The sequence below is a fragment of the Octopus bimaculoides genome, chromosome 6, assembly GCF_046866305.1.
Source record: "Octopus bimaculoides isolate indiv1 chromosome 6, ASM4686630v1, whole genome shotgun sequence".
NCBI lineage: Eukaryota > Metazoa > Mollusca > Cephalopoda > Octopoda > Octopodidae > Octopus > Octopus bimaculoides.
In genome coordinates, this window is record NC_142933.1 from 58,452,292 (window position 1) to 58,478,167 (window position 25,876).

Consider the following 25,876-nt stretch of genomic DNA (forward strand, 5'->3'; position numbering starts at 1 on the left):
CCAGTGTTCGTTTGTTTATGTCCCCATAACTTAGTGGTTCAGCAAAAAGAGACCCATTAGAATAAGTAACAGGCATAGAAAATAAGTACTGGTGGACGATTTGTTCCATTAAAAATTCTTCAAGGTGGTACCCCAGCATGGCCACAGTTTAATGACTGAAACAAGTAATAGGTAAATGAATCATGGATTCTTTGACTTTTAGGCTGACATACTGTATTTCTTACTGTGCTAATCTTACCCATTAATCAACTACTTCATCACAATATATTTTCAGGTAGTATAGACATATATCATCTTATTTTATACAGATAGCACAACATGGATGGAAACAACACATTAAGCACAAGGGCTAAAGCTTGCTTGATTTCAATTTTCTATATTTCATAGGATGTATCACAACAATGTATGCTGATATATTTATTCTTTACTTTTGTTTATAGCCTGAGTCCTATTACCACAGTACACTCAATATTGGTGACACAGTAGCAATTGGGATCCAGAAGAAAGAACCAGCCACTGAAATTGAAAAATTATTTTATGAAGGTATTCACATACAGGCTAGATAAATTTGTCAGTCTGTTTTCTTTTTTTTTTAATGTCAGCACCTCTAAATTTTTCAGCTTAATCTGTAGTCTTCCAATAGTGGTACATGCATGCATGTATGTGTGTGTGTGTGTGTGCTGCATGCATACACAAACACATGAATATGTAGAATACAGGCATTAGGAAGGGCATCCAGCTGTAGAAAACCATGCCAAATCAGACTGGAGTCTGGTGCAGCCTTCCAGCTTGCCAGCCCTGGTCAAACCATCCAACCCATGCCAGCATGGACAGTGGACGTTAAATGATGATGATGATGATGATGATGACGATACATCTGTACGCACATGCATATGAACATACATGCATACACGCATATATGCATGCATGCATACATACATACATACATACATACATATATGGAAAATAAAAAATGTAAATAATGAGTGAAAATTGAACTGGTGAGTGTTAGATATTAAAGCAGTCTGACTCTCTCCAGACACAACAAAATTTGTTTCAACACACAGATTCACATAAAGAATCTTGCAAGCTAGATACAAAAATGAAGTATATATATATATATATATATATATATATGCACACACACACATGAATGAAAAACTAAAGAAAAAGGCACTCAACACATTTAGTAGGAGAATAAAAAAATAAGGGATATAGAATTATAATAAAAGATGAAATCATTCATGATTTTATCAGGTGGTCAGCATGAAAATAAAAAAATATTTCGGAAATTTACCCACAAGGTTTTATATATATAAAATATATTTGCCAACTAAATGTGGTGGTCCTATAGAGGACGGTGTTACTGTTGTTTTTAGCCCCAGGAAGACATCTCCTCCAGCTAGCCAATGGCACACAGTCTGTGTCCGATTAGTATATGCGAGCGAGGTCATTGCTCCCATCTCTAGCCTAACATGATACACACAGACCCGGATTTCTGGGTAGTTACCTGTCTTCAGTGTGTGCTTATCACTGGCTAGTGATGAAGAATTCATTCCACTCACAAAATATTATATCCTTTTTCTAGTGACACACTGCCGCTGATCTCATAAATAGAAAGTTATATTAAATAATAAAAGTCATACTAATTCTCTGAGTGAGAGATAAACAGGAACAGTATGGTATCATAAAATATATTTGCCAATTAAATGTGGCAGTCCTATAGAGGATGGTGTTACTGTTTCTTTTAGCCCCAGGAATACATCTACTCCGGCTGGCCAACAACATACAGTGTCCAATTAGTATTTGGGAGGGAGATCATTGCTCGCTCCTATCTCTAGCCTTATGTGATACACACAGACCTGGGTTTATGTGTATATATATATATATATATATATATATATATATATATATATATATATATACAGAGGGTGCAATGGCTAAATTGTTGCCATTTTATACTTTTAATTTCACACATGCGCAGCCTTTGTTTTTGATTTTGTTGACTACATAGTATAGTAGGGTGAGTTGGGCATTGTCTGTGAGACAAACAGCATCATGACGCAATTCACTCTGCCAGAAATTTGGAAACAACATGCTGTACTGCTTGTGCCAGGAGCTCAAATACAAACATGTCATAGTGTTTGAGTATCAATCTGAAGACAGTGTAAAGGATTCATAAAGAGTTGAATGAGTTGGGCAAGTGCATTTACTAAAGCCATGGATCAACCCAAGTCTTGTGAGTGGATTTAAGTTATCAGAAATTGCATAGAAGCATATTAGATGGACTTTGAGTTTAGTTTAAATTCAGTTCAGTACATCACACTAGTATGACACTGTTTCTGCCTTAGTATTATAGTAATCATCATCATCGTTTAACGTCCGCTTTCCATGCTAGCATGGGTTGGACGATTTGACTGAGGACTGGTGAAACCGGATGGCAACACCAGGCTCCAGTCTGATTTGGCAGAGTTTCTACAGCTGGATGCCCTTCCTAACGCCAACCACTCAGAGAGTGTAGTGGGTGCTTTTACGTGTCACCCGCACGAAAACGGCCACGCTCGAAATGGTGTCTTTTATGTGCCACCCGCACAAGCCAGTCCAGGGGCACTGGCAACGATCTCGCTCGAAAATCCTACAGGAGCCAGTCAGGCGGTACTGGCAACGGCCACGCTCAAAATGGTGCATCTCATGTGCCACCCGCACAAGAACCAGTCCAGGGGCACTGGCAACGATCTTACTTGGCTTGCCGGGTCTTCTCACGCACAGCACATTTCCAAAGGTCTCGGTCCGTAGTCATCGCCTCGGTGAGGCCCAATGTACGAAGGTCTTGCCTCACCACCTCAGCCCAGGTCTTCCTGGGCCTACCTCTTCCATGGGTTCCCTCAACTGTTAGGGTGTGGCACTTTTTCACGCAGCTATCCTCCTCCATTCTCACCACATGTCCATACCAGCGCAATCGTCTCTCTTGCACGCCACAACTGATGCTTCTAATGTTCAGCTTTTCTCTCAAGATACTTAAACTCTGATGGGTATTCACATTGACATTACACATCCAACGGAGCATACTGGCTTCATTCCTTGCGAGCTTACGTATGTCCTCAGCAGTTACAGCCCATGTTTCACTGCCATGTAGCATGGTTGTTCGTACGCATGCGTCATACAGTCTGCCTTTTACTCTGAGTGAGAGTCCCTTTGTCGCCAGCAGGGGTAAGAGCTCTCTAAACTTTGCCCAGGCTATTCTTATTCTAGCAGCTACACTTTCAGCGCACCCACCCCCACTACTAACTTGGTCGCCCAGATAGCGGAAGCTATCGACTACCTCTAGTTTTTCACCCTGGAATGAGATAGAAGTTGTTTCCTGTTTGTTTGCAGTCTTTATTGCACCTGAACATCTGCCACAAACAAAAACTAACTTGCTAGTTAACCTGCCTTTGATGTTGCTGCACCTCTTATGTGTCCATAGCTTGCACCGGGTACATCTTATAGAGTTACTACCTACTCCTTTTCTACATACTGAGCAGGGCCATCTACCTGAGGGGGTTTGTGTTTTATCTACCTTCCTACTTATTAGGATTTTGGTTTTAGCTAGGTTGACTCTAAGGCCCTTCAATTCTAGACCTTGCTTCCACACCTGAAACTTCTCCTCTAGTTCTGATAGTGACTCCGCAATTAGGGCAAGGTCATCAGCATAGAGGAGCTCCCAGGGGCAACCTGTCTTGAACTCCTCTGTGATTGCCTGGAGGACTATGGTAAATAATAGGGGGCTGAGGACGGAACCTTGGTGGACCCCTACCTCTACCCGGAATTCATTGCTGTACTCATTTCCAACCCTCACCTTACTGGCAGCATCTCTGTACATGGCTCGCACAGCTCTCACTAACCATTCTTCTATCCCAAGTTTCCTCATTGACCACCAGATAAGGGATCGGGGGACCCTGTCAAAGGCTTTCTCCATGTCAACGAAAGCCAGGTACAGAGGTTTATCCTTAGCTAGGTATTTCTCCTGCAACTGTCTCACTAGAAATAAGGCATCAGTAGTGCTTTTACCTGGCACGAACCCAAACTGCATCTCATCTAAATTGATTCGCTCCCTAATTAGTTGGGCTATGACCCTCTCTGTAACTTTCATAACCTGATCTAACAGCTTGATACCTCTGTAATTATTTGTATCTAAAGCGTCCCCTTTACCTTTGTAGCAGTTGACTAAGATGCTGCTACACCAGTCATTGGGTATGACTCCTTCGTGTATCACCTGGTTCGTAATACGGGTGACTAGGCTATAGCCAACACTGCCAGATATTTTGAGCATCTCTGCAGTGATTCCTGATGGGCCGGGGGCTTTCCCGGTCTTCATACTCTTAATTGCTTTATCTACCCTGGTACTATCAACTCGGATAGCTGGTCCCTCTATTGGGTCGACATACGGCAGGCTCTCTTTCTCCCATTCATTCTCTTTATTAAGCAATCTATCGTAGTGGCATCTCCAGACCTCTTTCTTTGCATCCTCATTTAATGCAAGCGTACCATCATCCATGCGAACACATTTCTCTCCTACAACATCACTATTCTCTCTCCTACACTGTCTTGCAACACGAAATACCTCGAGTCTTTGGTCCTCACGGCGCAGAACATTGGCAAATCTTTCCTTATCTGCTTCCCCTCTGGCTATATAAACCTGTCGCCTAGCCTCCCTTCTGGCACATTGGTACAATTCCCTGCTACCACCGTTCTTCCAGTCCTTCCAAGCCTGTTTCTTTTGTCTAATAGCCCTGTCTACCTCCTTGTTCCACCACCACGTTACTCTGGGTCGGGAGGGGACCTTACACCACCCACAAATCTGGTCGGTGGCTTTCAACAGGTTGTCCCGCAGAAATCTCCAATTGTCTTCCACGTTGTATGATGCTATATCCCCTTCTATTTCGTTAAATACTTCAAGTAACTTGTCTCTAAGTCTCTGTCCGTTTGCAGGGTCTTTAAGCTTCCACACCCTTCTTCTCCAAGCCTGTCTAATTCTGGGCACCCATTTTGCCTTGATCCCAAAGTCGCTAACTACTAATCTATGTTGTGGGGTACATTCTTCGCCAGGGTAGGTTTTGGCATTTATAAGCCGCCCTCTTTCCCTATTTCTGGCGAGGATGTAGTCGATTTGGCTAGAGTGTCTGCCGGAGCGGTAGGTGACTAAGTGACTGGCAGGTTTCCTGAAGTTGGTATTGCAGACCATAAGATTGGTTGCATCACAGAACTCCAGCAGTCTGGTTCCCTCCTCGTTGCGGGAACCGAAGCCATAGCCTCCATGTATGCCATGGAAGCCCCCAGCACGACATCCGACATGACCGTTGAAGTCTCCAGCCACAAAGAGAAGGTCCCTGTCACTCGTCGACGAGGTAGTTTGCAAGAGGGTGTCATAGAATTGGTCTTTCAGACCATCTGGTAGCCCCGGTTGAGGTGCATAGGCTGAGATGACAGTAGCTAATCTATGATGAAGCACTAGTCTGATCTTAAGTACTCTGTCACTTACTCTAACGACCTCGATTACCTTATCTACCCATTTCTCCGCTAGAAGTATTCCTACGCCCCCGACCCCGTCAGTGTTCCCTGCCCAGAAAATCTTGTACCTGTGTTCTTTGCCTGTGAGGAACCTCGCAGAACCTCCTCTCCATCTTACTTCCTGGATGCAGCACATATCTACGCGTCTCCGTTCAAGCATCTCAACAATTTCACCAGATCTACCTTTCAGCGTGCCGACGTTGAGAGTGCCAATCCTAACAGTATGGGTGTTGGGGGTGTGGGCCTGTAGCCTGGGAAGGGGAAAAGCAGTGTCGTGTACCTGAAAAGAAAACTTGCAATTGGAAGAATTCATAAGCAAAACAGTACCTACAACCTGCAAACATTTCTCAAACTTAATGCACTACCCAAAGGTAGGGGAGAGGATGGCCAAGGCCACTAGATGGGTTCCGGGAGACAGCCGAGGTTGACAGGATGACAGAGGAATGAACTTCCGGTCGAGGGGGTGGGATGACAGAGAAAAGATCATCATCATCATCATCATATATATATATATAAAGAGAGAGAGAGAGAGAGGGGGGACCAGTCAAGCAGCACATCACGCTGTAATTCTTGGGCTGAGAAATCAACACTTAAAAGCCATAATTTTAAGGAGCGATAAGAATTTTTGAATAAAGGAAAATGGGTAGGGGTGGGTAGGTACCACCAGCGAGTAGATAGGGCTCTTAATTGTAGATTTTAAATATTTGAGAGACAACAATGCATAAATCGTAATTTTTAAACGAGCAATGAATTCTGGGTGATTAGAATATAACGTAGCATGAATTTAGGAAGCTTAGAAAATGAATAAGCATGAATTTAAGACAACAACTGAATTCAATTGAATTTCATGGAGAGAAACAAAATAAATAATAGAGGGCAAACTAAAGCGCGGAGGTATTATGAGATGTTTGAGGCCGTAAATAAATAAAAAATCTCTATCTTATCTGCATCTTGGAGATTTCGTCGTAGTATGTCAGCGAGATAATTTAGAATGGGTTTCTCATTTATATATAGCCAGAACCTGAAGACCTTAAGGAAAAACTACGAAAGAGAGAGAGAGGATGGAGGGGTAGACAGAGGCATGGCGGGAGAAAAGATCATCATCATCATCATCATATATATATATATAAAGAGAGAGAGAGAGAGAGGGGGGACCAGTCAAGCAGCACATCACGCTGTAATTCTTGGGCTGAGAAATCAACACTTAAAAGCCATAATTTTAAGGAGCGATAAGAATTTTTGAATAAAGGAAAATGGGTAGGGGTGGGTAGGTACCGCCAGCGAGTAGATAGGGCTCTTAATTGTAGATTTTAAATATTTGAGAGACAACAATGCATAAATCGTAATTTTTAAAAGAGCAATGAATTCTGGGTGATTAGAATATAACGTAGCATGAATTTAGGAAGCTTAGAAAATGAATAAGCATGAATTTAAGACAACAACTGAATTCAATTGAATTTCATGGAGAGAAACAAGATAAATAATAGAGGGCAAACTAAAGCGCGGAGGTATTATGAGATGTTTGAGGCCGTAAATAAATAAAAAATCTCTATCTTATCTGCATCTTGGAGATTTCGTCGTAGTATGTCAGCGAGATAATTTAGAATGGGTTTCTCATTTATATATAGCCAGAACCTGAAGACCTTAAGGAAAAACTACGAAAGAGAGAGAGAGGATGGAGGGGTAGACAGAGGCATGGCGGGAGAAAAGATCATCATCATCATCATCATATATATATATATAAAGAGAGAGAGAGAGAGGGGGGACCAGTCAAGCAGCACATCATGCTGTAATTCTTGGGCTGAGAAATCAACACTTAAAAGCCATAATTTTAAGGAGCGATAAGAATTTTTGAATAAAGGAAAATGGGTAGGGGTGGGTAGGTACCACCAGCGAGTAGATAGGGCTCTTAATTGTAGATTTTAAATATTTGAGAGACAACAATGCATAAATCGTAATTTTTAAACGAGCAATGAATTCTGGGTGATTAGAATATAACGTAGCATGAATTTAGGAAGCTTAGAAAATGAATAAGCATGAATTTAAGACAACAACTGAATTCAATTGAATTTCATGGAGAGAAACAAAATAAATAATAGAGGGCAAACTAAAGCGCGGAGGTATTATGAGATGTTTGAGGCCGTAAATAAATAAAAAATCTCTATCTTATCTGCATCTTGGAGATTTCGTCGTAGTATGTCAGCGAGATAATTTAGAATGGGTTTCTCATTTATATATAGCCAGAACCTGAAGACCTTAAGGAAAAACTACGAAAGAGAGAGAGAGGATGGAGGGGTAGACAGAGGCATGGCGGGAGAAAAGATCATCATCATCATCATCATATATATATATATAAAGAGAGAGAGAGAGAGAGGGGGGACCAGTCAAGCAGCACATCACGCTGTAATTCTTGGGCTGAGAAATCAACACTTAAAAGCCATAATTTTAAGGAGCGATAAGAATTTTTGAATAAAGGAAAATGGGTAGGGGTGGGTAGGTACCGCCAGCGAGTAGATAGGGCTCTTAATTGTAGATTTTAAATATTTGAGAGACAACAATGCATAAATCGTAATTTTTAAAAGAGCAATGAATTCTGGGTGATTAGAATATAACGTAGCATGAATTTAGGAAGCTTAGAAAATGAATAAGCATGAATTTAAGACAACAACTGAATTCAATTGAATTTCATGGAGAGAAACAAGATAAATAATAGAGGGCAAACTAAAGCGCGGAGGTATTATGAGATGTTTGAGGCCGTAAATAAATAAAAAATCTCTATCTTATCTGCATCTTGGAGATTTCGTCGTAGTATGTCAGCGAGATAATTTAGAATGGGTTTCTCATTTATATATAGCCAGAACCTGAAGACCTTAAGGAAAAACTACGAAAGAGAGAGAGAGGATGGAGGGGTAGACAGAGGCATGGCGGGAGAAAAGATCATCATCATCATCATCATATATATATATATAAAGAGAGAGAGAGAGAGGGGGGACCAGTCAAGCAGCACATCATGCTGTAATTCTTGGGCTGAGAAATCAACACTTAAAAGCCATAATTTTAAGGAGCGATAAGAATTTTTGAATAAAGGAAAATGGGATATTAGTGCTTAGTTACTTTGCATTCTAATTCACTGAGTAGATTGTCTAGTTGATCAAACAAATGGATGTTTATGCATCAAAGTTGCTATAGGTGCTCACCCATCATACATATAAATGTACATACATATGTATGTCTGCCCCAAAATATCTATGAGATACTTCCTGGCACATGATATAGTTGCAAAAATTACTTACTATGCTATCATGCATGAAGGATTGCTCTGATGGAGACCTCAAAGGCATGTCAAAACCAGCAAGTATTCACGTCTTTAAGAACAAGAAATACTGGTGGAATACTCCAATAAAAACAGGAATCCAGTGCAACCACAACAGACCTCACATTGTTCTGTGAGACAGGGAACAAAAATTATGCACACACACACACACACACAAACAAACAAACAAACAAACAAAATGTGATTTTTTAGCGGGCTAAAATCCCACTAATTTAATATAATGTTTGGTCATCCTTCCATAGCTGTTAGAATCAATCCAGTGAGGAACAACAATTCGTGTGAGATTTGTGAAGACTTCATGTACATGAGGGATTTATTCTGATCCGGGATGAGAGTGTTTACTCAGCTTGTACATTAACATTCAATAGAACAGAATGGAATTTGAATAAGGATATGTTTTCGTCTTGCCGCATTCCATGACTGGTGAAGAGGTTTTAAGAAAATTCAGTCAATGAGAAGTTGTCTTGTAGCAGGAACAGAGATGGAGAAAACCGTAGCTAGCTGCAGGCAGTGTGTGGGAGAAAAAGGATGTTACCTGTGTGTACGCGTCTTTTATAGCTATGTAACAAGTGCCATCTAGTTGCTAACGATGTGACAGGGAAGATAACTATAGATGACTCTCTTATGATCCTTTTAATGCTCAGTAAGAGGAGCAAGGTGCTCCGCAGAGTGAGGGATAAAATGCCTATAAAAGTTCAATAATCCCAGGAAATGACGAAGCTGCCGGAGCGAGGTGGGAGGAAGTTCTTGAATAGCCCGGACTTTTTTAGGAAGAGGCCTAATACCCACTTTATTGATGAGGTGGCCAAGGAAAACGCGTGAAGAGGATCCAAAAACACATTTAACTGGATTTATTTTAACTCTGAATTGGGTCAGGCCCTGGAAGAGCAGCTTTAAATGTTGTACATGCTCTTCAGCACTAGAACTGGCAATCAACAGATCATCAATATAAGCATAGACGAAGTTCAGCCCATGAATGACCTCATCTATAAAGCGCTGGAATGTACTGGTAGCATTATGAAGCCCAAATGGCATTCTCAGAAATTCAGAAGTGCCAAACAGTGTTGTCACAGCAGTTTTAAGGATGTCTTCTGGATGCACAGGAATCTGATGGTAGGCCCTAACCAGATTGAGCTTAGAGAACACTGTACACCCCTGTAAGGATGAAGCAAAGTCCTGGACATGAGGGATTGGATAACGATCCAGAACAGTAATAGCATTCAGGCATCGGAAATCGCTTGTAGGACGCCAATTGCCCGATCCTTTAGGGACCATGTGCAACGGCGAGACCCATTGGATGGTGGAGGGGCGGTTAATTCCTAGCTGGAGCATGTGGTCGAACTCCACCTTGGCTGCCTTAAGCTTCTCTGGAGGTAGGCAATGCGGTCGAGAATAAACAGGAGGCCTGGTTGTAGTAATAAAATGCCTTGTCGAGTAGGCAGGGTTATTCACTTGGAAGTTTAGCTTGGTCAGTTCCGGAAAAGAGTTCAAAATAGCCTGGTACTGATTACCAGCTGCAGCTTTGAAGAAAACTGGGCTGGCTGCAGGAGTATTTGATATTTGTCCAGGAATATGGAGGTCAGTGGTGCTATCTACAAGTCTCTGCATACGAACATCAACCGTGAGGGAAAAACGATGGAGGAAATCTGCACCTCGTATTGGATAGGGCAGATCGGCAATGATAAAAATCCACTTGAAGTCCTGTTGAAGGGCCAAACCCAGGGAAAGAGAGACCTGACCATATGTTGAAATGGGTGAGTGGTTGACAGCTTGCAGAGTAACATCCGATAGAGGAGGCTTGTCCTTGATGAATTTGAGCAGCCAAATACTACAAGCTGCACCAGAATCTACCAGGAAAAATTCGCATGATGAACAATCTTTTATGAAAAATGCACGGCTCTGGGGATGTGTACTGGGAGCAGCCACCATGCTTAGCATCCCATAGTGGCGTTTCCCTGACTCAAATATGAGCACGGTCAAATGCACTTCCTAGCATTCCAGCCAAAACGATGATGATACCAGCATAAGTCTGACGAGGAGGCAGGGGGTAAGGCACATCGCATGGGGGAGGCGAATTCTGAGTGGCACATAGGTTCTTCATCTGCTCAGTGAGTTCCCTAATGGCCTGCAGAGCGTCCGCTTGAGTGGAATCAGGCTGCTGAAATGAAGCTATGACTGTTGAGGGAGAAGGAGAAACAGCAGGCAATTTGTTGTCCACGGTTCCATTTCCAGTGTACTCCAAAATCCTATCGGCAGACAAGGCCAACTGGTCGATGGGAGTGATGTCCATGCTTGGGACGAGAATCTCCTGCACGTGCGAAGGCAAACGAGAGAAGAAAAGCTGTTTCAGCAAGGAGCTGTCTTTGGAAGAATCCTCGGTGAGCTCTCTCATTCTGTGCAGCAGTTGAGTTGACATCCTGTCATCCAAATATTCATCCTAAATTAACGTGTTGAAAAGCTTGCTCTTGGATATGGCCATCCTGTAAATAATCTCACTCTTGACGGATGAATATGTGGCATCTTTAGGGGTGTCAATGATGATAATCTTGAGACTCTTCACCAGTGAGGGAGGGATGGAACTCAGTTGAATATGCAGTTGCTGCTGCTCAGACAAAATGTCACTCGCCGTGAAGTACGAGTCCAACTGGAAAAATCAGAGCTGCACTGATAACGGTGAATGGCTCATTCTGACTGAAGTCTAAATTGACAAAAACAAACAGGTGCAGTCCGACAAAATCTTTTGTGACTCGTATTCTCACTCCAAATTTATATATGAGGACCTATGATAAGACAAACTCGCATAACGTTGAGCAATGGCGGTGAGTGGGCAAAATCTAGATATAAATGAGGCAAAGCATTAGGACGATGTGACAGGGAAGATAACTATAGATGACTCTCATTAAAACATGACAGCACTGGATTCAAATAAGGTTGCCTACAGTTTCATTCTCTAATTTTGATCTGCTTTCCATTTCAGAATTGAAATATCACTCACAGATTCTAGAAGTCAAGAATCAGAGACTAAATTCAACTGAAAAAGAGTTTGTCATCAATAAACAAACACAGATTCAGGAATCTCTTCTCAAACTACTTCCTGGTAACTTCAAAATTTAATAGTTCTCTTTTTTCTGTAATTTTCAATTTTTGTTTCAGTAAAAAATAAAATGTTAAAAGTCTTTGAGTTTGGAAGATGAATTTCAGTAAAATTTTAAGCTTCTTTCATCCATTTATTTATTTACTTTTTTGATGATGTTATATATGTGACTTGAGCCTTTATTTGAAAGATATATAAATTCTTGATTTATATAAAAAGAAACAAAATTAAATTGAATGATCACTCAGTAGTTTTAGTAGGGTAATTAGTTATTAACCTTTACATAGAAAAGGTTGATGCTAACGTCAAAGTTTTGGCTTACTAGCTGTCATCAGGCTCTCTCTCTATCCCTCTCCCCCTCCCCCTCTCTCTCCGCAGGCATGTATGTGTGACAAAAACAAAGTGGAGGAAAGCTTTAGAGAGGCACCATCATTTTCATGTCCATTTTCACATGATCGCATGGATTGAACAGGTCTTATCTATTACTAGCAGTATAGCCCGGCGCTGCCCAGGATTACGCTAAGATTATTAAGTGATCAAGTGCTTTATTTCAAACCAAAATAAGTAACATTGACATCAGATTTGAGCAAAATCCGTTGAAATTGGTTTGGCTGAAAATGGTTTGCTGGCAATTTGATTGGGAAATCCCATAAGGAATCAGTTTATTGGTTATTTTCTTCACTCATTGACTGTTTTTTTTAAAGTTGCATTAGAGATCTGCATAGGAGAAGGTTGATCTGAAGGTTTGCATTGGGGGTCTGGATTGGAGTAACTTAGGAAAACTTACCAACAGCCTTAACCAAAAAATAAGGGGCCTGTCTCTTCTAGGTTAACTCTAACCCTGACCCTAAAACCGTAACCCTAACACCAACCCTAATCCTAATCCTAACCCTAACACTAACCCTAACACTAACCTTAACCCTAACCCTAATCCTAACCGTAAAACCCTAACCCTAAAACCCTAACCGTAACACCCTAGTGGAAATCATGTGGGTGTTAATCTGAAAAATTACCAAACCCTTTTTGTGGTCCGAAAAACGAGTTGGGGGTGGTGGAAGCCTCGGAAATTTTACCCATTTATATTGTGTAATTCACTGACAAATTGTTACATACCTCTTTGTTTCATAGTTGTTGTGAAATATAAACAAAACTCTTTCGCTCCCAAAGTAGTATATGTGCGTGTGTGTGAGAGTGAGAGGGGGGAGAAAGATGAACAATTTAAAATAAATAAATGATTTAAAATAAATATATTTTAATTGTTGTGTGAGAAAGTATATATAATCTCATTATAAAATATAGTGTCTTTCAAAAACTGCCCTCTCCCACTTTTTCTTTTGTTAGATGCTTTCTGTCTCCCTCTCCCACTTTTTTGTTACTTTTTTTTTTGTTAGACGCTAGCAAACAAACTCTGTCTTGCTTACAAAAATTTTCATTACTTAGACGCTTTTTGTCTCCCTCTCCCACTTTTTCTTTACTTTTTTTGTTAGACGCTAGCAAACACTCTGTTTCTCCCCTGTTACAAACACACTATTTTTTCTCTCTCTCTCTCCTTCACGCGCGTATGCGCAGTTTGACTCTGCCATGTCAACAAACTTCAAAATTGGTAAAAGTTATGGTTGAAAATCGATTTTTACAGCTATACGCGGGTGCCTCTGAGAGAAAAAGTTGACGAAAATGCAGATAGGGTCATGACGAATCTCCTCCTAAAATTGGAGTGACATGCGTGCTAATTTGTGGACGTACATAGACTACATTCACGTACACACACACACACACACACACACACACATCTTGCCTTATATATATACGGATAGTATCTCATATTGCAGTTACTTTTGCGTGGTTCAGCATCCTGAGATCAGTTCACATTATTTCTGCCCATGTATTTTTCCATCTTTCTCTTCCATAGATTCCTTCTTTTGGGATCACATATGTATTACATGTCTGTAGCAGTGCATGTCCTCTCTTATACTCAGTTTTACTTTAAGCTTATATATGCTGTAACATACTTTAAGCTTATATGCTGTAACACATGCCTCATTATTTTTCTAACTTTCATACAATACCCATGTTTTCCTACTAAGCATCATACAGTCTACCTTCATCTGAAGAGAGAATCCTTTTGTTGCCATCAGAGGCAATTGAGCTCTTTCTCATCTCTGTTCTACTATATTTTCTAAGCATCTACCTTCACTGCCAGTTTGGACACCGAGGTAAGGAAGCTTTCCAAGCATTTGAAAGAATATGTCACTGAAACTTTTACTACAAAATACTCTTGTGCACCACTAATGATGTAATATTATTAAAATAGAATTTCTTGGGTTACTACATTAGTAGGCTAGAGTACACTTTATTATTACCTTCATTAGGACTTGCAGATGTGTCTTTTCTTCCTTCACTGGAGTACATAATATGTGGTGAAAGATGTACTTTTTGTTTTTACATTTATAATTATAGATGACTCAGGGTAGAAAACTTTTGGAGATGAGCAATGTAATTTACTTACAACTTACGCATTCTATCTAATTATATGTATTTACTTTCTTTTTCGTCTTCAGGTAATACTGAAGTTCACTTGAAACTTTCTGAGATCTATTCTCTGGCTGGAAGATTTAATGAAGCCTTTAAACACAGCACCAAAGCTATGGAGCTTGATCCTTTATTTGTTGTAGCTTATCTTACTATTGCTAACCAATTTTTTATGGTTCGTATTAATCAGTCTCAATTGTTTTTCAGTAGGACTTAACACTAGTATCTCCTTCCTAGTTTTTGATATTTTAGAGTTTCTATGGCATCTGTTCAAACAAATCCTCCTAATACACTATAGAACCCTACTACCATAATCAAGACAGTTTCTTTTGAAGCATTAGAGATTGATAAATTCAATGACTGGCCACGTATCTATCTCCAACAACCTTTATTTCTATTCCAGCTCACATAAAACCCACAGCAAGTAAGGAAACAGAAATATAGTCAACAAATGAAGGGGGCAGAGAGGCTATACTAGAAAGGTCTCAGAATCATAAACTTGTTAGAAGACAATTTGAACAGATAATATCATGTTTCTAAACTATGGCTTCAATACATGTCATATTCATTTGTGTGCAATAATATTTTTAAAGATTTCTAAACCTAAAAATTAGAGATACATATCCTATATGAAAAACTAAATGTTAGCCATTTTCTGATTTCAATTGTATCATCATATTCAAGATGGTATAAGTTATATCCATTGTTCAAGCTAACTTATTTTTAATGAAGAGGTCAGATCATTTCAATAATGTTATATTCTTTTCATGTTAGTGATAATATATTAAGTGTTATCCATGTCAGAGATTGTATCACTCAAAATCGTTGGTTATCTTACACATTGAAAAATAATTCAAAGATAAAATGTACAACTGAAATGGAAACAGCAAAATGATGAAATGTACTTAGTTCCTGCTTATACACTATTGCATACTTCAGTTAAAATTTTGTATTTCCAGCTGTAATCATCCAGTCAATGTATCATTTAATATATACATGCAATATATATAATTTAATATGTTAAAATCATCTAGTATGTATGCAATTTAAATTAAAATATTGCCTTTTATCTTTTTAGATAATTTTGATATTGTATAGAGTGATATATAATACATAATTGTAATTTTTTGTAATTAAAAAAATGTCAAATCTTGAATGCTTATTGTTTAAAACATAAAAATCCTTCTACAATGTTGATTTTATCCAATAGTTGCACTTTCACAGTTAACATTGGTAAAGTTCAAAGATCCTTTTCAACATTCCCTTTTGTTTTGTTTAAGATTTGTGCACTTTACCAGTTATAAATTTTTTTTTCCGTGTACTATAATACTAAAAGAAAGTTAGCATGTATTATTTACAAATACAATGTTTAAACATATTCTCCTACCTACATCCTCACTCTCACCAATGCTGTCAGTTGCTTAGACAGGCATTTTAACTTTTCTAGCTGGGAAGAAATACCAAAGCTGAGGAAATGTTTCAGAAGGCTATGGTTATAAACCCTAAACTTTGGGATGTCTATGCACAGTATGGAAGTTTTCTTGCAAATACACATCACACTAAACAGGCCATTGAAATTTTCCAGAAGGTAAGTTCAGTTTGTTGTCCATTTGTTTGTATCTTGGAGTTCTTGCTATCTCATCTAAAATTAAACACATAAACCCATGATTTCAAGCACACAATTATATATGTGTGTATGATGCAACTGTGAATATATGTACCAGGCTTGGAAGGCTCAGAAGGAGAGTCTTTCTAAACAACCATCTCAGCCTCCATATCTAATTATTTGTCTATCAGACTCTCTTCTTGTATTGGTGCAATAGGTTGATCAGATGACACATTATGGCTCTGAAGGCAGTCAAACTGTTGACACAAATTTTTGAGTGAACTAATTTTGAAAAAGTCCTGGACCTTATAAGAGGTTGGCAAATGTGTTATTCCATTCAGTGCTCTCTGACTATGGAACTTACCAATCATTTAAAGTTTTATCTTGTGTTGGCTAGATGCATTTGTGCATGTGAGACTTGTCAGTCATTCTTTATTATGCTTGAAACCAAGTCTCTTGACAAGATAGAATTATGCACACAGAAGCAGTTTAAAAGCTATATGAAAATCACTTTGAAGAGGAACAACATTACTTGTTTATGAGTGAAAGACATTACAACTAGATGTTCACTTTAGCAATCTTGCTATTGGTGGGGAAACACACTTCAGCAATGCTGGAAGTGAGATAAGAGGTATACATGTAAAGTTACACTTGATCTCTCTAACCAAACGTTTATATATTCTGTCTATACAAAAGGTGTACATCCCGGATTGGGATCTAGTTATCAAAAGATTCACAAATGGAGATGGTTGTCATTGGATCTGCTGGACAAGTCACAAGCAGTGTGCATATGCATGTATATGTATATATTGGGTCATCTCATAAATAATGTGGTTGTTTTATACTTCTTTTATTTTTCAAAATTAAGATAGACAAAGTTCTTTTTTAATCTAAAATGCACTCTCCTTCATTTTCTACAATGCTCTTCCATCTATCTGGTAGAGTTGCAAGGGCCCTCTTCCAAAATTCACTTGTCCATGGCAAAAGATTCTCCTCCAATATTGTTCTGACCTCGTCTACAGAATTCATATTTTTTTTCCATCCAAATGATTTTGAAGTCTGCAGAATAAATGATAATCAGACGGGGCAATGTTCAGTCAATATGGTGGGTGGGACATCATTTCCCATTCAAACTGCTCCAGCCTTTGGACTGTCATCCTCGCTGTATGTGGCCGAGCATTATCCTGACAGATGAACACCTTTCGTCTTGAAATCAAAGACTGTCATTTTTCTTCTAGTGCTGCTCACAGTAGATCTCCTGTGTTATCATTTCGTTTAGCTTTAAAAAGTTCAAAGTGGACTAAACCTTTCATATCCCACCAAACAGATAACAACACCTTATGTGGATGAAGACCTTCTTTAGCCAGGAGTGCTAGTGTTTCTACTTTCCCTACCCACTGTCTTCAGTGCTTAACATTTTTATAGAGAAAGTTTGTGAGGAACCCATTGACCCAATTTTCTGACTTTTCTGATGGCACACAGAGGTCAATGAATGGTTGAATGACTAAATCCAAGCTTCTCTGCTAGTTCCCCAACAGTTATGGTGGGATTTTGTCCCACCAGGGTTCACAGGACATCTTTGGCGAACTCTACAGATCTTCCAGGACAAGGCTCGTCTTCTAGGCTGTAGTTTCTGGCTTGGCATTTCTGAAACCACCGTTGACACTGGCTTACGATTATTGTCCAATCCCTATATACTGCATTAGTATTTCTTGCACTTTCCGTTGCGTTGTTGCCTTTATTGAACTTATAAAGCAAAATATGCCGAATATGCTCCTTCGTTACTTCCATTATAGCTTTGAAAGAATAACTGTTAAAATCGAACTGCACTCTTCAAAACTTATATTAGGAATAAATCCAAGGTAAAGTTACTACTTGCTTTTATAGTAAGTTAATGTAGGTTGTTTATCCCATTGCATGAACTAAAAATTCATGCAATTGAAAAAACCGCATTATTTATGGGATGACTCAATATATAAATGCATATGTATGCACTCTCTCATATACAAGCATATGCATTCATGCATATATTGAAGTATACATGTTTCGACAATTATACACGAATGTACATACATGCACAAATGTACACACATACACACAGAATTTCTCACTTTTGTGTACATGAAATATATATGACTTATCTGTTCATAAATCTCTTTTGTACACATGCATACACATGCACACACACACACATGCATGCACATACTTTTGAAGATTCATGTTCTCACATTCATGCACATACCTAAATTCATCTGGCTGTATGACTACAAAATAACTACATCCAGAATAACAGAAATACCAAACTAATACCATTTTTGAAATCTTATTTTATAGTAAAGAAAACTACCAGCAATTTGCTAATTTATTTATGGCTGTTAATTCCATTTGTAAAATGAATACATTGGAGACAGTATGTAAAATGCTTAGTGCAGCATTTTAAACATTTTTATTTATGATGCCCACTACTACTGAGAACAAGAAACAAAAGACAACATTAAATTTAGTAATAAACTAGGTGGGTATAAGTAGAAATGTACTAATAACAGAATATAGCATAGTATTGTTGAACTAAAACAAAGTTTTTAAATTTTACAACATAACCTGAGCCATGTGAAAATTTAGATAAAATATTGCATTAAGTGGTTTTCATTGAAGCTATATCTGGGCTGATAATTTTAACCAAATTTAAACATTTTCAAAAGAAAATGGATTTGTTTTCTCAGATAACCAACCATAAATCATTGGAATTAAAAAAATTGAACATTTTGCAGGAGCAAAACAATCAGCACACTTATAATTAGCTACAATGTGCAATGTAATATTTAATGAACTTACCAAAGAATATGATGTTACAGTTGATAAATATACAATGCTGCTGAAACTAGCTTTACTGGAAATGTTTATTTCTATAAATATTGTTAGGTGGAGTACAAAAGAAATAGTGCAGATAGTACTTACAATGTTCATATAAAATCTACTATGTAATTTCAAGTATAGAGATATTGATGATTGTATTGCAGTTGATAGGAGATTATTGACAAGGTGGTTACTTCAAAACATTCAGATGCAGCAATTTGTTGTGATGAAGATAGTCATACAAACAAAACCATAGAAAACATATTTATCTTAAATGTTCAGTCATATATGGATATGATTCTTCTTTGGTTTAGTAGAATTCCGTGCAACAACATTTTACAAATGCATATGCTTACATATAGAATGATCACTACAAAACAAAAGCTCATAAAATGAAGAAATGTTGGGAAATTCTTAAAGAAATCTCTTTAGAAATAAAATTTGAATTAACATGCTTTTCCTTTATTCAAAATTCTTCTTTAAACTTTAAAATGTTAGTTTTCCTTATTTACTTATTGTGACACCACAGCATAACAAATACATATTCATTATCTAATACTTTATTTTAATTTAAAGCGTTTTTAAATTGTTTTAAATATTGAAATGGCTTACTGTACATTTAGAGGCTTATAAAGTGGTATTCATTATACTGTATTTCATTTTCTTATTTACGGTGCACTCTCTGTTTGCATACTAGATGCATTAAAAATATTTTCTAGACTACAGAAAATTCCAAATAACAGCATCTCAAAACCCTGCAGCTGCTGTTTTTAGGGAATTTTAATAAATATTGTCAATCAGATATATATTTGCCTTCATATATATGAATCATTGGTGGCAGTGGCACCTCCTCCTCCTTCTGGGCTGGAGAGACCATTTAGGAGGGGATGGGATATGTGATACTGTTGTCAGGTAAGTACAGTAGCCATGTGGTACCATGTATGGTGGGAGGAATGCTTGATGTGTCTGGGGAGAGGGGAAAGAGGAGGTGGGGACAGGGCCTAGCAAATACAAGCATAACTGAGTGGCTTTAGGATACCATCTTTGCTGTAATGATTAGGTCTTTTTGAGCACAGCAAAAACACCAATTATCTTGGTCCATTGTCATCTCTTTAGGGCTCAGCATCTTGAGATCAACCTTGAATACTTTGTCCCATTCTTCCTGGGTCTCCCTCTTCCATGAGTTCCATCCACTTTAAGCAACTGTCACTTCTTTATGCAATTGTTCTTGTCCATATGCATCAAATGACTAAACCAGTGTAGTCTCCTCTCTTGTGTACTACATGTGGATAGGGTTCTGCTTGTCTTCTTGCTTATTAGAACCTTGATCTTTCCAAAGTTAACATTAAGACCTTTTGATTTCAGGCTTTGCTTCCACACCTGCGATTTCTTTTCTAGTTCTGTTACAGATTCTGTTATGATGATGGGATCATCAGCATATAGCAGTACCTAGGGGCAGCTGGTTTTAAATTGCTCTGTTATGGCCTGGAGGACAATGATGAATAGAAGGGGACTGAAAGCTGTGCCTTGGTGAATGCCAATCTGCTCACTAAATTTGAAACTATACTCATGGCTAACTCATCTTACTGACAGCATACATGTACATGGCTTGTACAGTTTTCACAAGCAATATACATACTCCTAGTTTTCTCAGAGACCACTATATCACAGAATGAGGGACTCTGTCAAAGGTTTTCTCCAAGTCAACAAATGCCTAGTATAATGGTTTATTCTTAGCTAAATACTTCTGCAGATATCTGACTAAGAAGATAGCATCAGTAGTACTTCTATCCAGCACAAAGCCAAACTGCATCTCATCTGCTCCAATTCTTAGAAAATTACTATTTGTAAATAGAAATATTCAGTAACAGTACTTTGGAGTAAAGATTTGAAAACTATGTATTTTGAGCAGGAATATGGCAGCACCACCTCTAGCTGAACTATTATTCTGTGCTAATGAAGGGAAATAACCCAGAAATTGTGATACACAGAAATTGTTTTGAGCTGAGTGGGGGTGCTAGGTTCCCTTGTTTGAAAATATAAGGACACAGATCGTGTTGTGTAACCAGCTGGAGATGATGTCTCTTGGGGCTAAGTTACAGCAACATTAATCCTAAATCAGGACTGCCATAATAATCTTTACTCCAATTCTGTTTCTAATTAATTGTGCTCTCTCTGTAACTTTCATAACCCAGCTATTTGACACCTCCGTAATTACTTCTATTTAGGGCATCTCCCTTACTTTTGTAATAGCTAACTATTATGTTGCTATGTCAGTCATTGGGGATGACACCTTCCTGAGTAACCTGATAAACTATACAGGCAACTAGACTGTATCCTACTCCACCAGATAATTTAAGAATCTCAGTATAGTTCCCAATGGACCAGGAGCTTTCCCCATCTTCATATCCTTAAATGCCTTATCTGTCATACTGTTGTCAACTAGGATAGCTGTTGAGTTCACATTGGAAAGACTCCCTTTACCCCAAGCATTCTTCACTCATAATAACCTTTTGTAGTAGCACTTACACACCTTCTTTTTAGAGTCACTCATTGCAAGTGTACCATTATCTATCCATATATACTCCTCATCCTCAACATCTTGATTCTTTCTGATATACTGTCTTATACTAACGTATTCATATAAATTAACAAGGAAACTTCTTTGTAGTTGCTTAATCTGGAAATAGACATGAAATCTTCTTCAAATCCCTACCATGTAAAAAAAAAAAAAGAACAAATGGATAATGTAGTGTAAGATATATTATGTCTGAGAGAAAGATGAGATAGTTACAGCTGGAATGCCTTTAGTCATCGGTCTACTTGATCAGAGATCATCTGGGATAAATAACAATGACATAGCTGCAATAACACATACATGCCAACATACAAACATGCACATGCATACACACTCTCTCTCTCCTTTCTCTCTCTTTCCCTCTCTCTCCTCTCTCTTCTTTCTCTCTCTTTCCTCCCTCTCTCTCTCATGTACACACACAAACAAATGAATTCACATCTAAACACATTTACCAACAAACAAACCTGTATGTAATCAAATAACATGCAAAAAACTGCAGCTAAAAGGCCTATGGTCACAATTCTACTGGATCAGGACTGACATGGAGTGAACATGTTGATACACACACAAACACATTCACATAGATTGAAACATAGCAAACATGAATACAAATGCAAGTATACAACACACACATGTATACATACAAATACACCACACACATTTATACAAATATACAATACAAACATACACAAATACACATACACAGAATTAGACAGCACATACCATACATACACATAACATGTACACGCCTTACATACAAACTTACAACAGTCATGCATATAAATATGTATACAAGCACGTACACACACACACACACACGTGCATGCAGACACACATGCAGGTACACACACACACACACACACACACACACACACACACACACACACACTCACACACACAATGTATTGACATATGGTGATAATTTATGAAAATGCCATTGAAAACTATTCCATTATACAAAACTCTCAAGAGATTAGAAATGCCTTCAGAATTGGATTCTGGTTGTATAATGTTTTGTGACTGGAAAGAATTATAGCATGTCTTCACACACACACACGCGTGCACACACACAGACTCTCTCCCTCTGTCTCTCCCTCTGTCTCTCCCTGTTTCCCCTCTTTCTCATATACATACTGCTATTCTTGCCTTTCATTGATTGAAGAAAGCATTTAGCAGAATACCATGCTCACTAATTTCGTGGACACTGAAAAAATTACTGCAGTAAGTAAAGAGTTGGCAATGATTTCAGTGACAAATTTAGCAATAAAGCAAGAATCCATCTAGGTTTAAGCCTTAGTCATCACCTATTCATTACAGTCCTACTATAAGCCATCAGAGTTTAAGACTGGTTGCCCATGGAAACTCTTATATACTGATGGTCTAGTTTTCATAGCTGAATCTGTTAAAGAGGATATTCCAGGCATGGAAACTAAACCTAGAATTGAGTGGTCTTCATGTAAGCCTAGCAAAGATGAAGTATTTAGCAAGTAGGAAAGAAAACAAGACTCTTATACTTTCAAAGAAATGGCCTTGTTTGATATGCAGAAAAAGAGTAGGTATAAATTCCATATGCTATACCCAATGAATGTTATGGACATACAAGAGATATAGTGGAATCACTGGCAGGCTATCTGAGAGCATAAGTTTCATATGCTATAGATAAACTAGAGCAGCTCATAGGAGTACACTGGAAATAGATCCTTTTAAATGCTCAGATGGCTCAGTAGAAGTAGTCAACAGCTTTTGCTTCAGAGGAGATGTAATTAGTAAGAGAAGTAATTGCTTTGAAAGTATAAAAGCCAGAGTAGAATGGGTTGGAGAAAATTCAGGGAGCTACTGCCTCTGCTGACAACAAAGATTTTTTTTCTCAGAGCGAAAGACTGGTTGTATGATGCTTGTGTCAGAACTGCAATGTTACATGGCAGTGAGACATGAGCCTTGAATGCAAAGGAATTGAGAAGACTTGTAAAAAATTAAGTTGGCATGCCCCATTGAAGGTGCCGTGTAAGTGTGCATAAACAATAAAGTTCAAAGATGCTAAGTGAAAAACTGGACATAATCAGATGTAGTGTGCAAGAAAGAAAACTGTACTGGTATGGACATGTGATACACTTGCATGGGTTGCAGGGTTTGAGAAGATCTGACTAGTCAGAGGACAGCATCATGCTTCAATATCTACTTTGGTATGGTTTCTATGATTGAATGTCCTTTCTAACGACAATTGCCTATTGGGTGCTTTTTTCATTGCACCAACAGTAGTTAGATTGTTATGCAAGTCTAAGATGTCTTTGACTGAGTGAATCTACTGTAGAGAGGGAAGTGGGTTTATGCTTCAGGAGACAAAAGGTTAAAGTGTGTGAGAGAAAGGACCAGAGCAGATCAGGTTTGTTGCTGTATAGGAGCTATGTGGCTGTTCACATTATAGAAGAGAGGGTGGGGGTGATGGCAAGATGGAAAGAGATAGAATTGTAATGATAAAGTGTCAGAGTGAAGACAAAAAAAATACAAGATGAATAGAAGTGAGTGGGGACAGGAGACCTGTGGGTGTGAATAGGGACAGGAGAACTGGAGGCGTGAGGAGGTAGAAACTGTGTGTATTGATGAGAAAGAAGTGATTATTAGAGATGGGAATGAATTAGTGGGGTGAATATATTAAAGAAAAGGTCTTGAGGAATAATTAGGGAAGGGTAGGTGACACCTGTAAAAATTGGGTAGGATTGAGGGATAGATGTAGTGAATGGTGGATAAGGGATGGGTGATGACCAGAAATACATATGAGTTGGAAGGAGGTGGTGGGGAGATTAGGAACTGACTGACAATACAGAAAGAGATGTGAAGAACAGAAGGATAGTAATAATGACACAGTGGATGGAGGAAAGATAGGAAAGAATGAGAAAAAGAAAGCTGACATGCAGTTGAGAGCAATCAATGTAAAAACTGGGTGGAGAGTATACAATGGGGGGAAATAAATATTCGTACATGTCAAAATTATTTATTTATTTAATTTCTAATGAACATATATGGGATATAACAATACTATATTTGCATACACATGCATAAACTAAGAATATGTGAAAGAAACTAATAATTTTTAGTAACTAATGAATTTATATACAACTAGCAGAAATACCCGGCTTTGCCCGGGTTAAAGAGAATAATGAAATCTAAAAACGCCGTCTAGACTACGCAACCCTCAACTGTTAGTAGCTACGATACCATAATTCTACATTACTAACTCTCCAATCCATGCCAGCATGGAACATAGACATTAAGTGGAATGCCAGTCTCTCATCTAGGAGGGCCTTGAAATCAACGTTACCAACTGGGGACTATGTGTGTCGCAGTGATAATAAAAAGACTCAAAGGAGGTCTGCAACGAAATAATTTTACTCAACACTTTGCAAGTGAATCAGTGGAGGCAAAGATGCGTCTCATTTACTTGACAATTTATGCACCACATTGCAGAAATCACAATGTAAGTATATCTGAAAGGGTAGTCTTACACTGTTGTACCGTTGAATTACAAATAATGCTCATCTGTTATGTTCAGGTTAAAATTTCATCAACATCAAAAATATATGAATTTTCATGGGAGTTATGGCCGTTATACATAGAATATAATTTCCAAATTTCATAAAGATCCGTTCAGTACTTTTAACGTAGTTTTGGATAAAACAAATGACTAATGTGTGTGTTTGTGTGTGATGGGTGTATATATGTATAGATATCTGTATGCATGTATATATATGTATATATGTGTACATATTACATGTACATCTATATATATATACATTTACACATATGTATACATATACATGTATGCATATAGATCTATATCTATATGCATATACGTGTATATGTATACATATACATCTCTTTTGTATATGTGTGTGATGGGTGTATATATGTATAGATATCTGTATGCATGTATATATATGTATATATGTGTACATATTACATGTACATCATCATCATCATCATCGTTTAACGTCCGCTTTCCATGCTAGCATGGGTTGGACGATTTGACTGAGGACTGGTGAAACCGGATGGCAACACCAGGCTCCAGTCTGATTTGGCAGAGTTTCTACAGCTGGATGCCCTTCCTAACGCCAACCACTCAGAGAGTGTAGTGGGTGCTTTTACGTGTCACCCGCACGAAAACGGCCACGCTCGAAATGGTGTCTTTTATGTGCCACCCGCACAAGCCAGTCCAGGGGCACTGGCAACGACCTCGCTCGAAAATCCTACAGGAGCCAGTCAGGCGGTACTGGCAACGGCCACGCTCAAAATGGTGCATCTCATGTGCCACCCGCACAAGAACCAGTCCAG

General features: G+C 38.4%; 1 protein-coding gene across 13 annotated transcripts in view; it reads left to right on the forward strand.

Annotated features, from left to right (window-relative positions):
- Nucleotides 1-25,876, forward strand: part of LOC106873629 (jmjC domain-containing protein 8) — a 462,181-nt gene that overhangs the window by 405,414 nt on the left and 30,891 nt on the right. For 12 of the 13 annotated variants that reach the window (XR_008264424.2, XM_052968758.2, XM_052968757.2 and 9 more), the window contains 4 exons: nucleotides 441-543; nucleotides 11,862-11,981; nucleotides 14,537-14,682; nucleotides 15,955-16,095. Coding sequence is in view for 12 of the 13 variants with exons in the window: in XM_052968758.2 (XP_052824718.1) it covers nucleotides 441-543; nucleotides 11,862-11,981; nucleotides 14,537-14,682; nucleotides 15,955-16,095 (510 nt within the window). In the remaining variant the exon portion in view is untranslated. Of the gene's footprint in view, nucleotides 1-440; nucleotides 544-11,861; nucleotides 11,982-14,536; nucleotides 14,683-15,924; nucleotides 16,096-25,876 lie in introns of those variants that run through there. The other variant, XM_052968765.2, reaches the window with a different exon arrangement.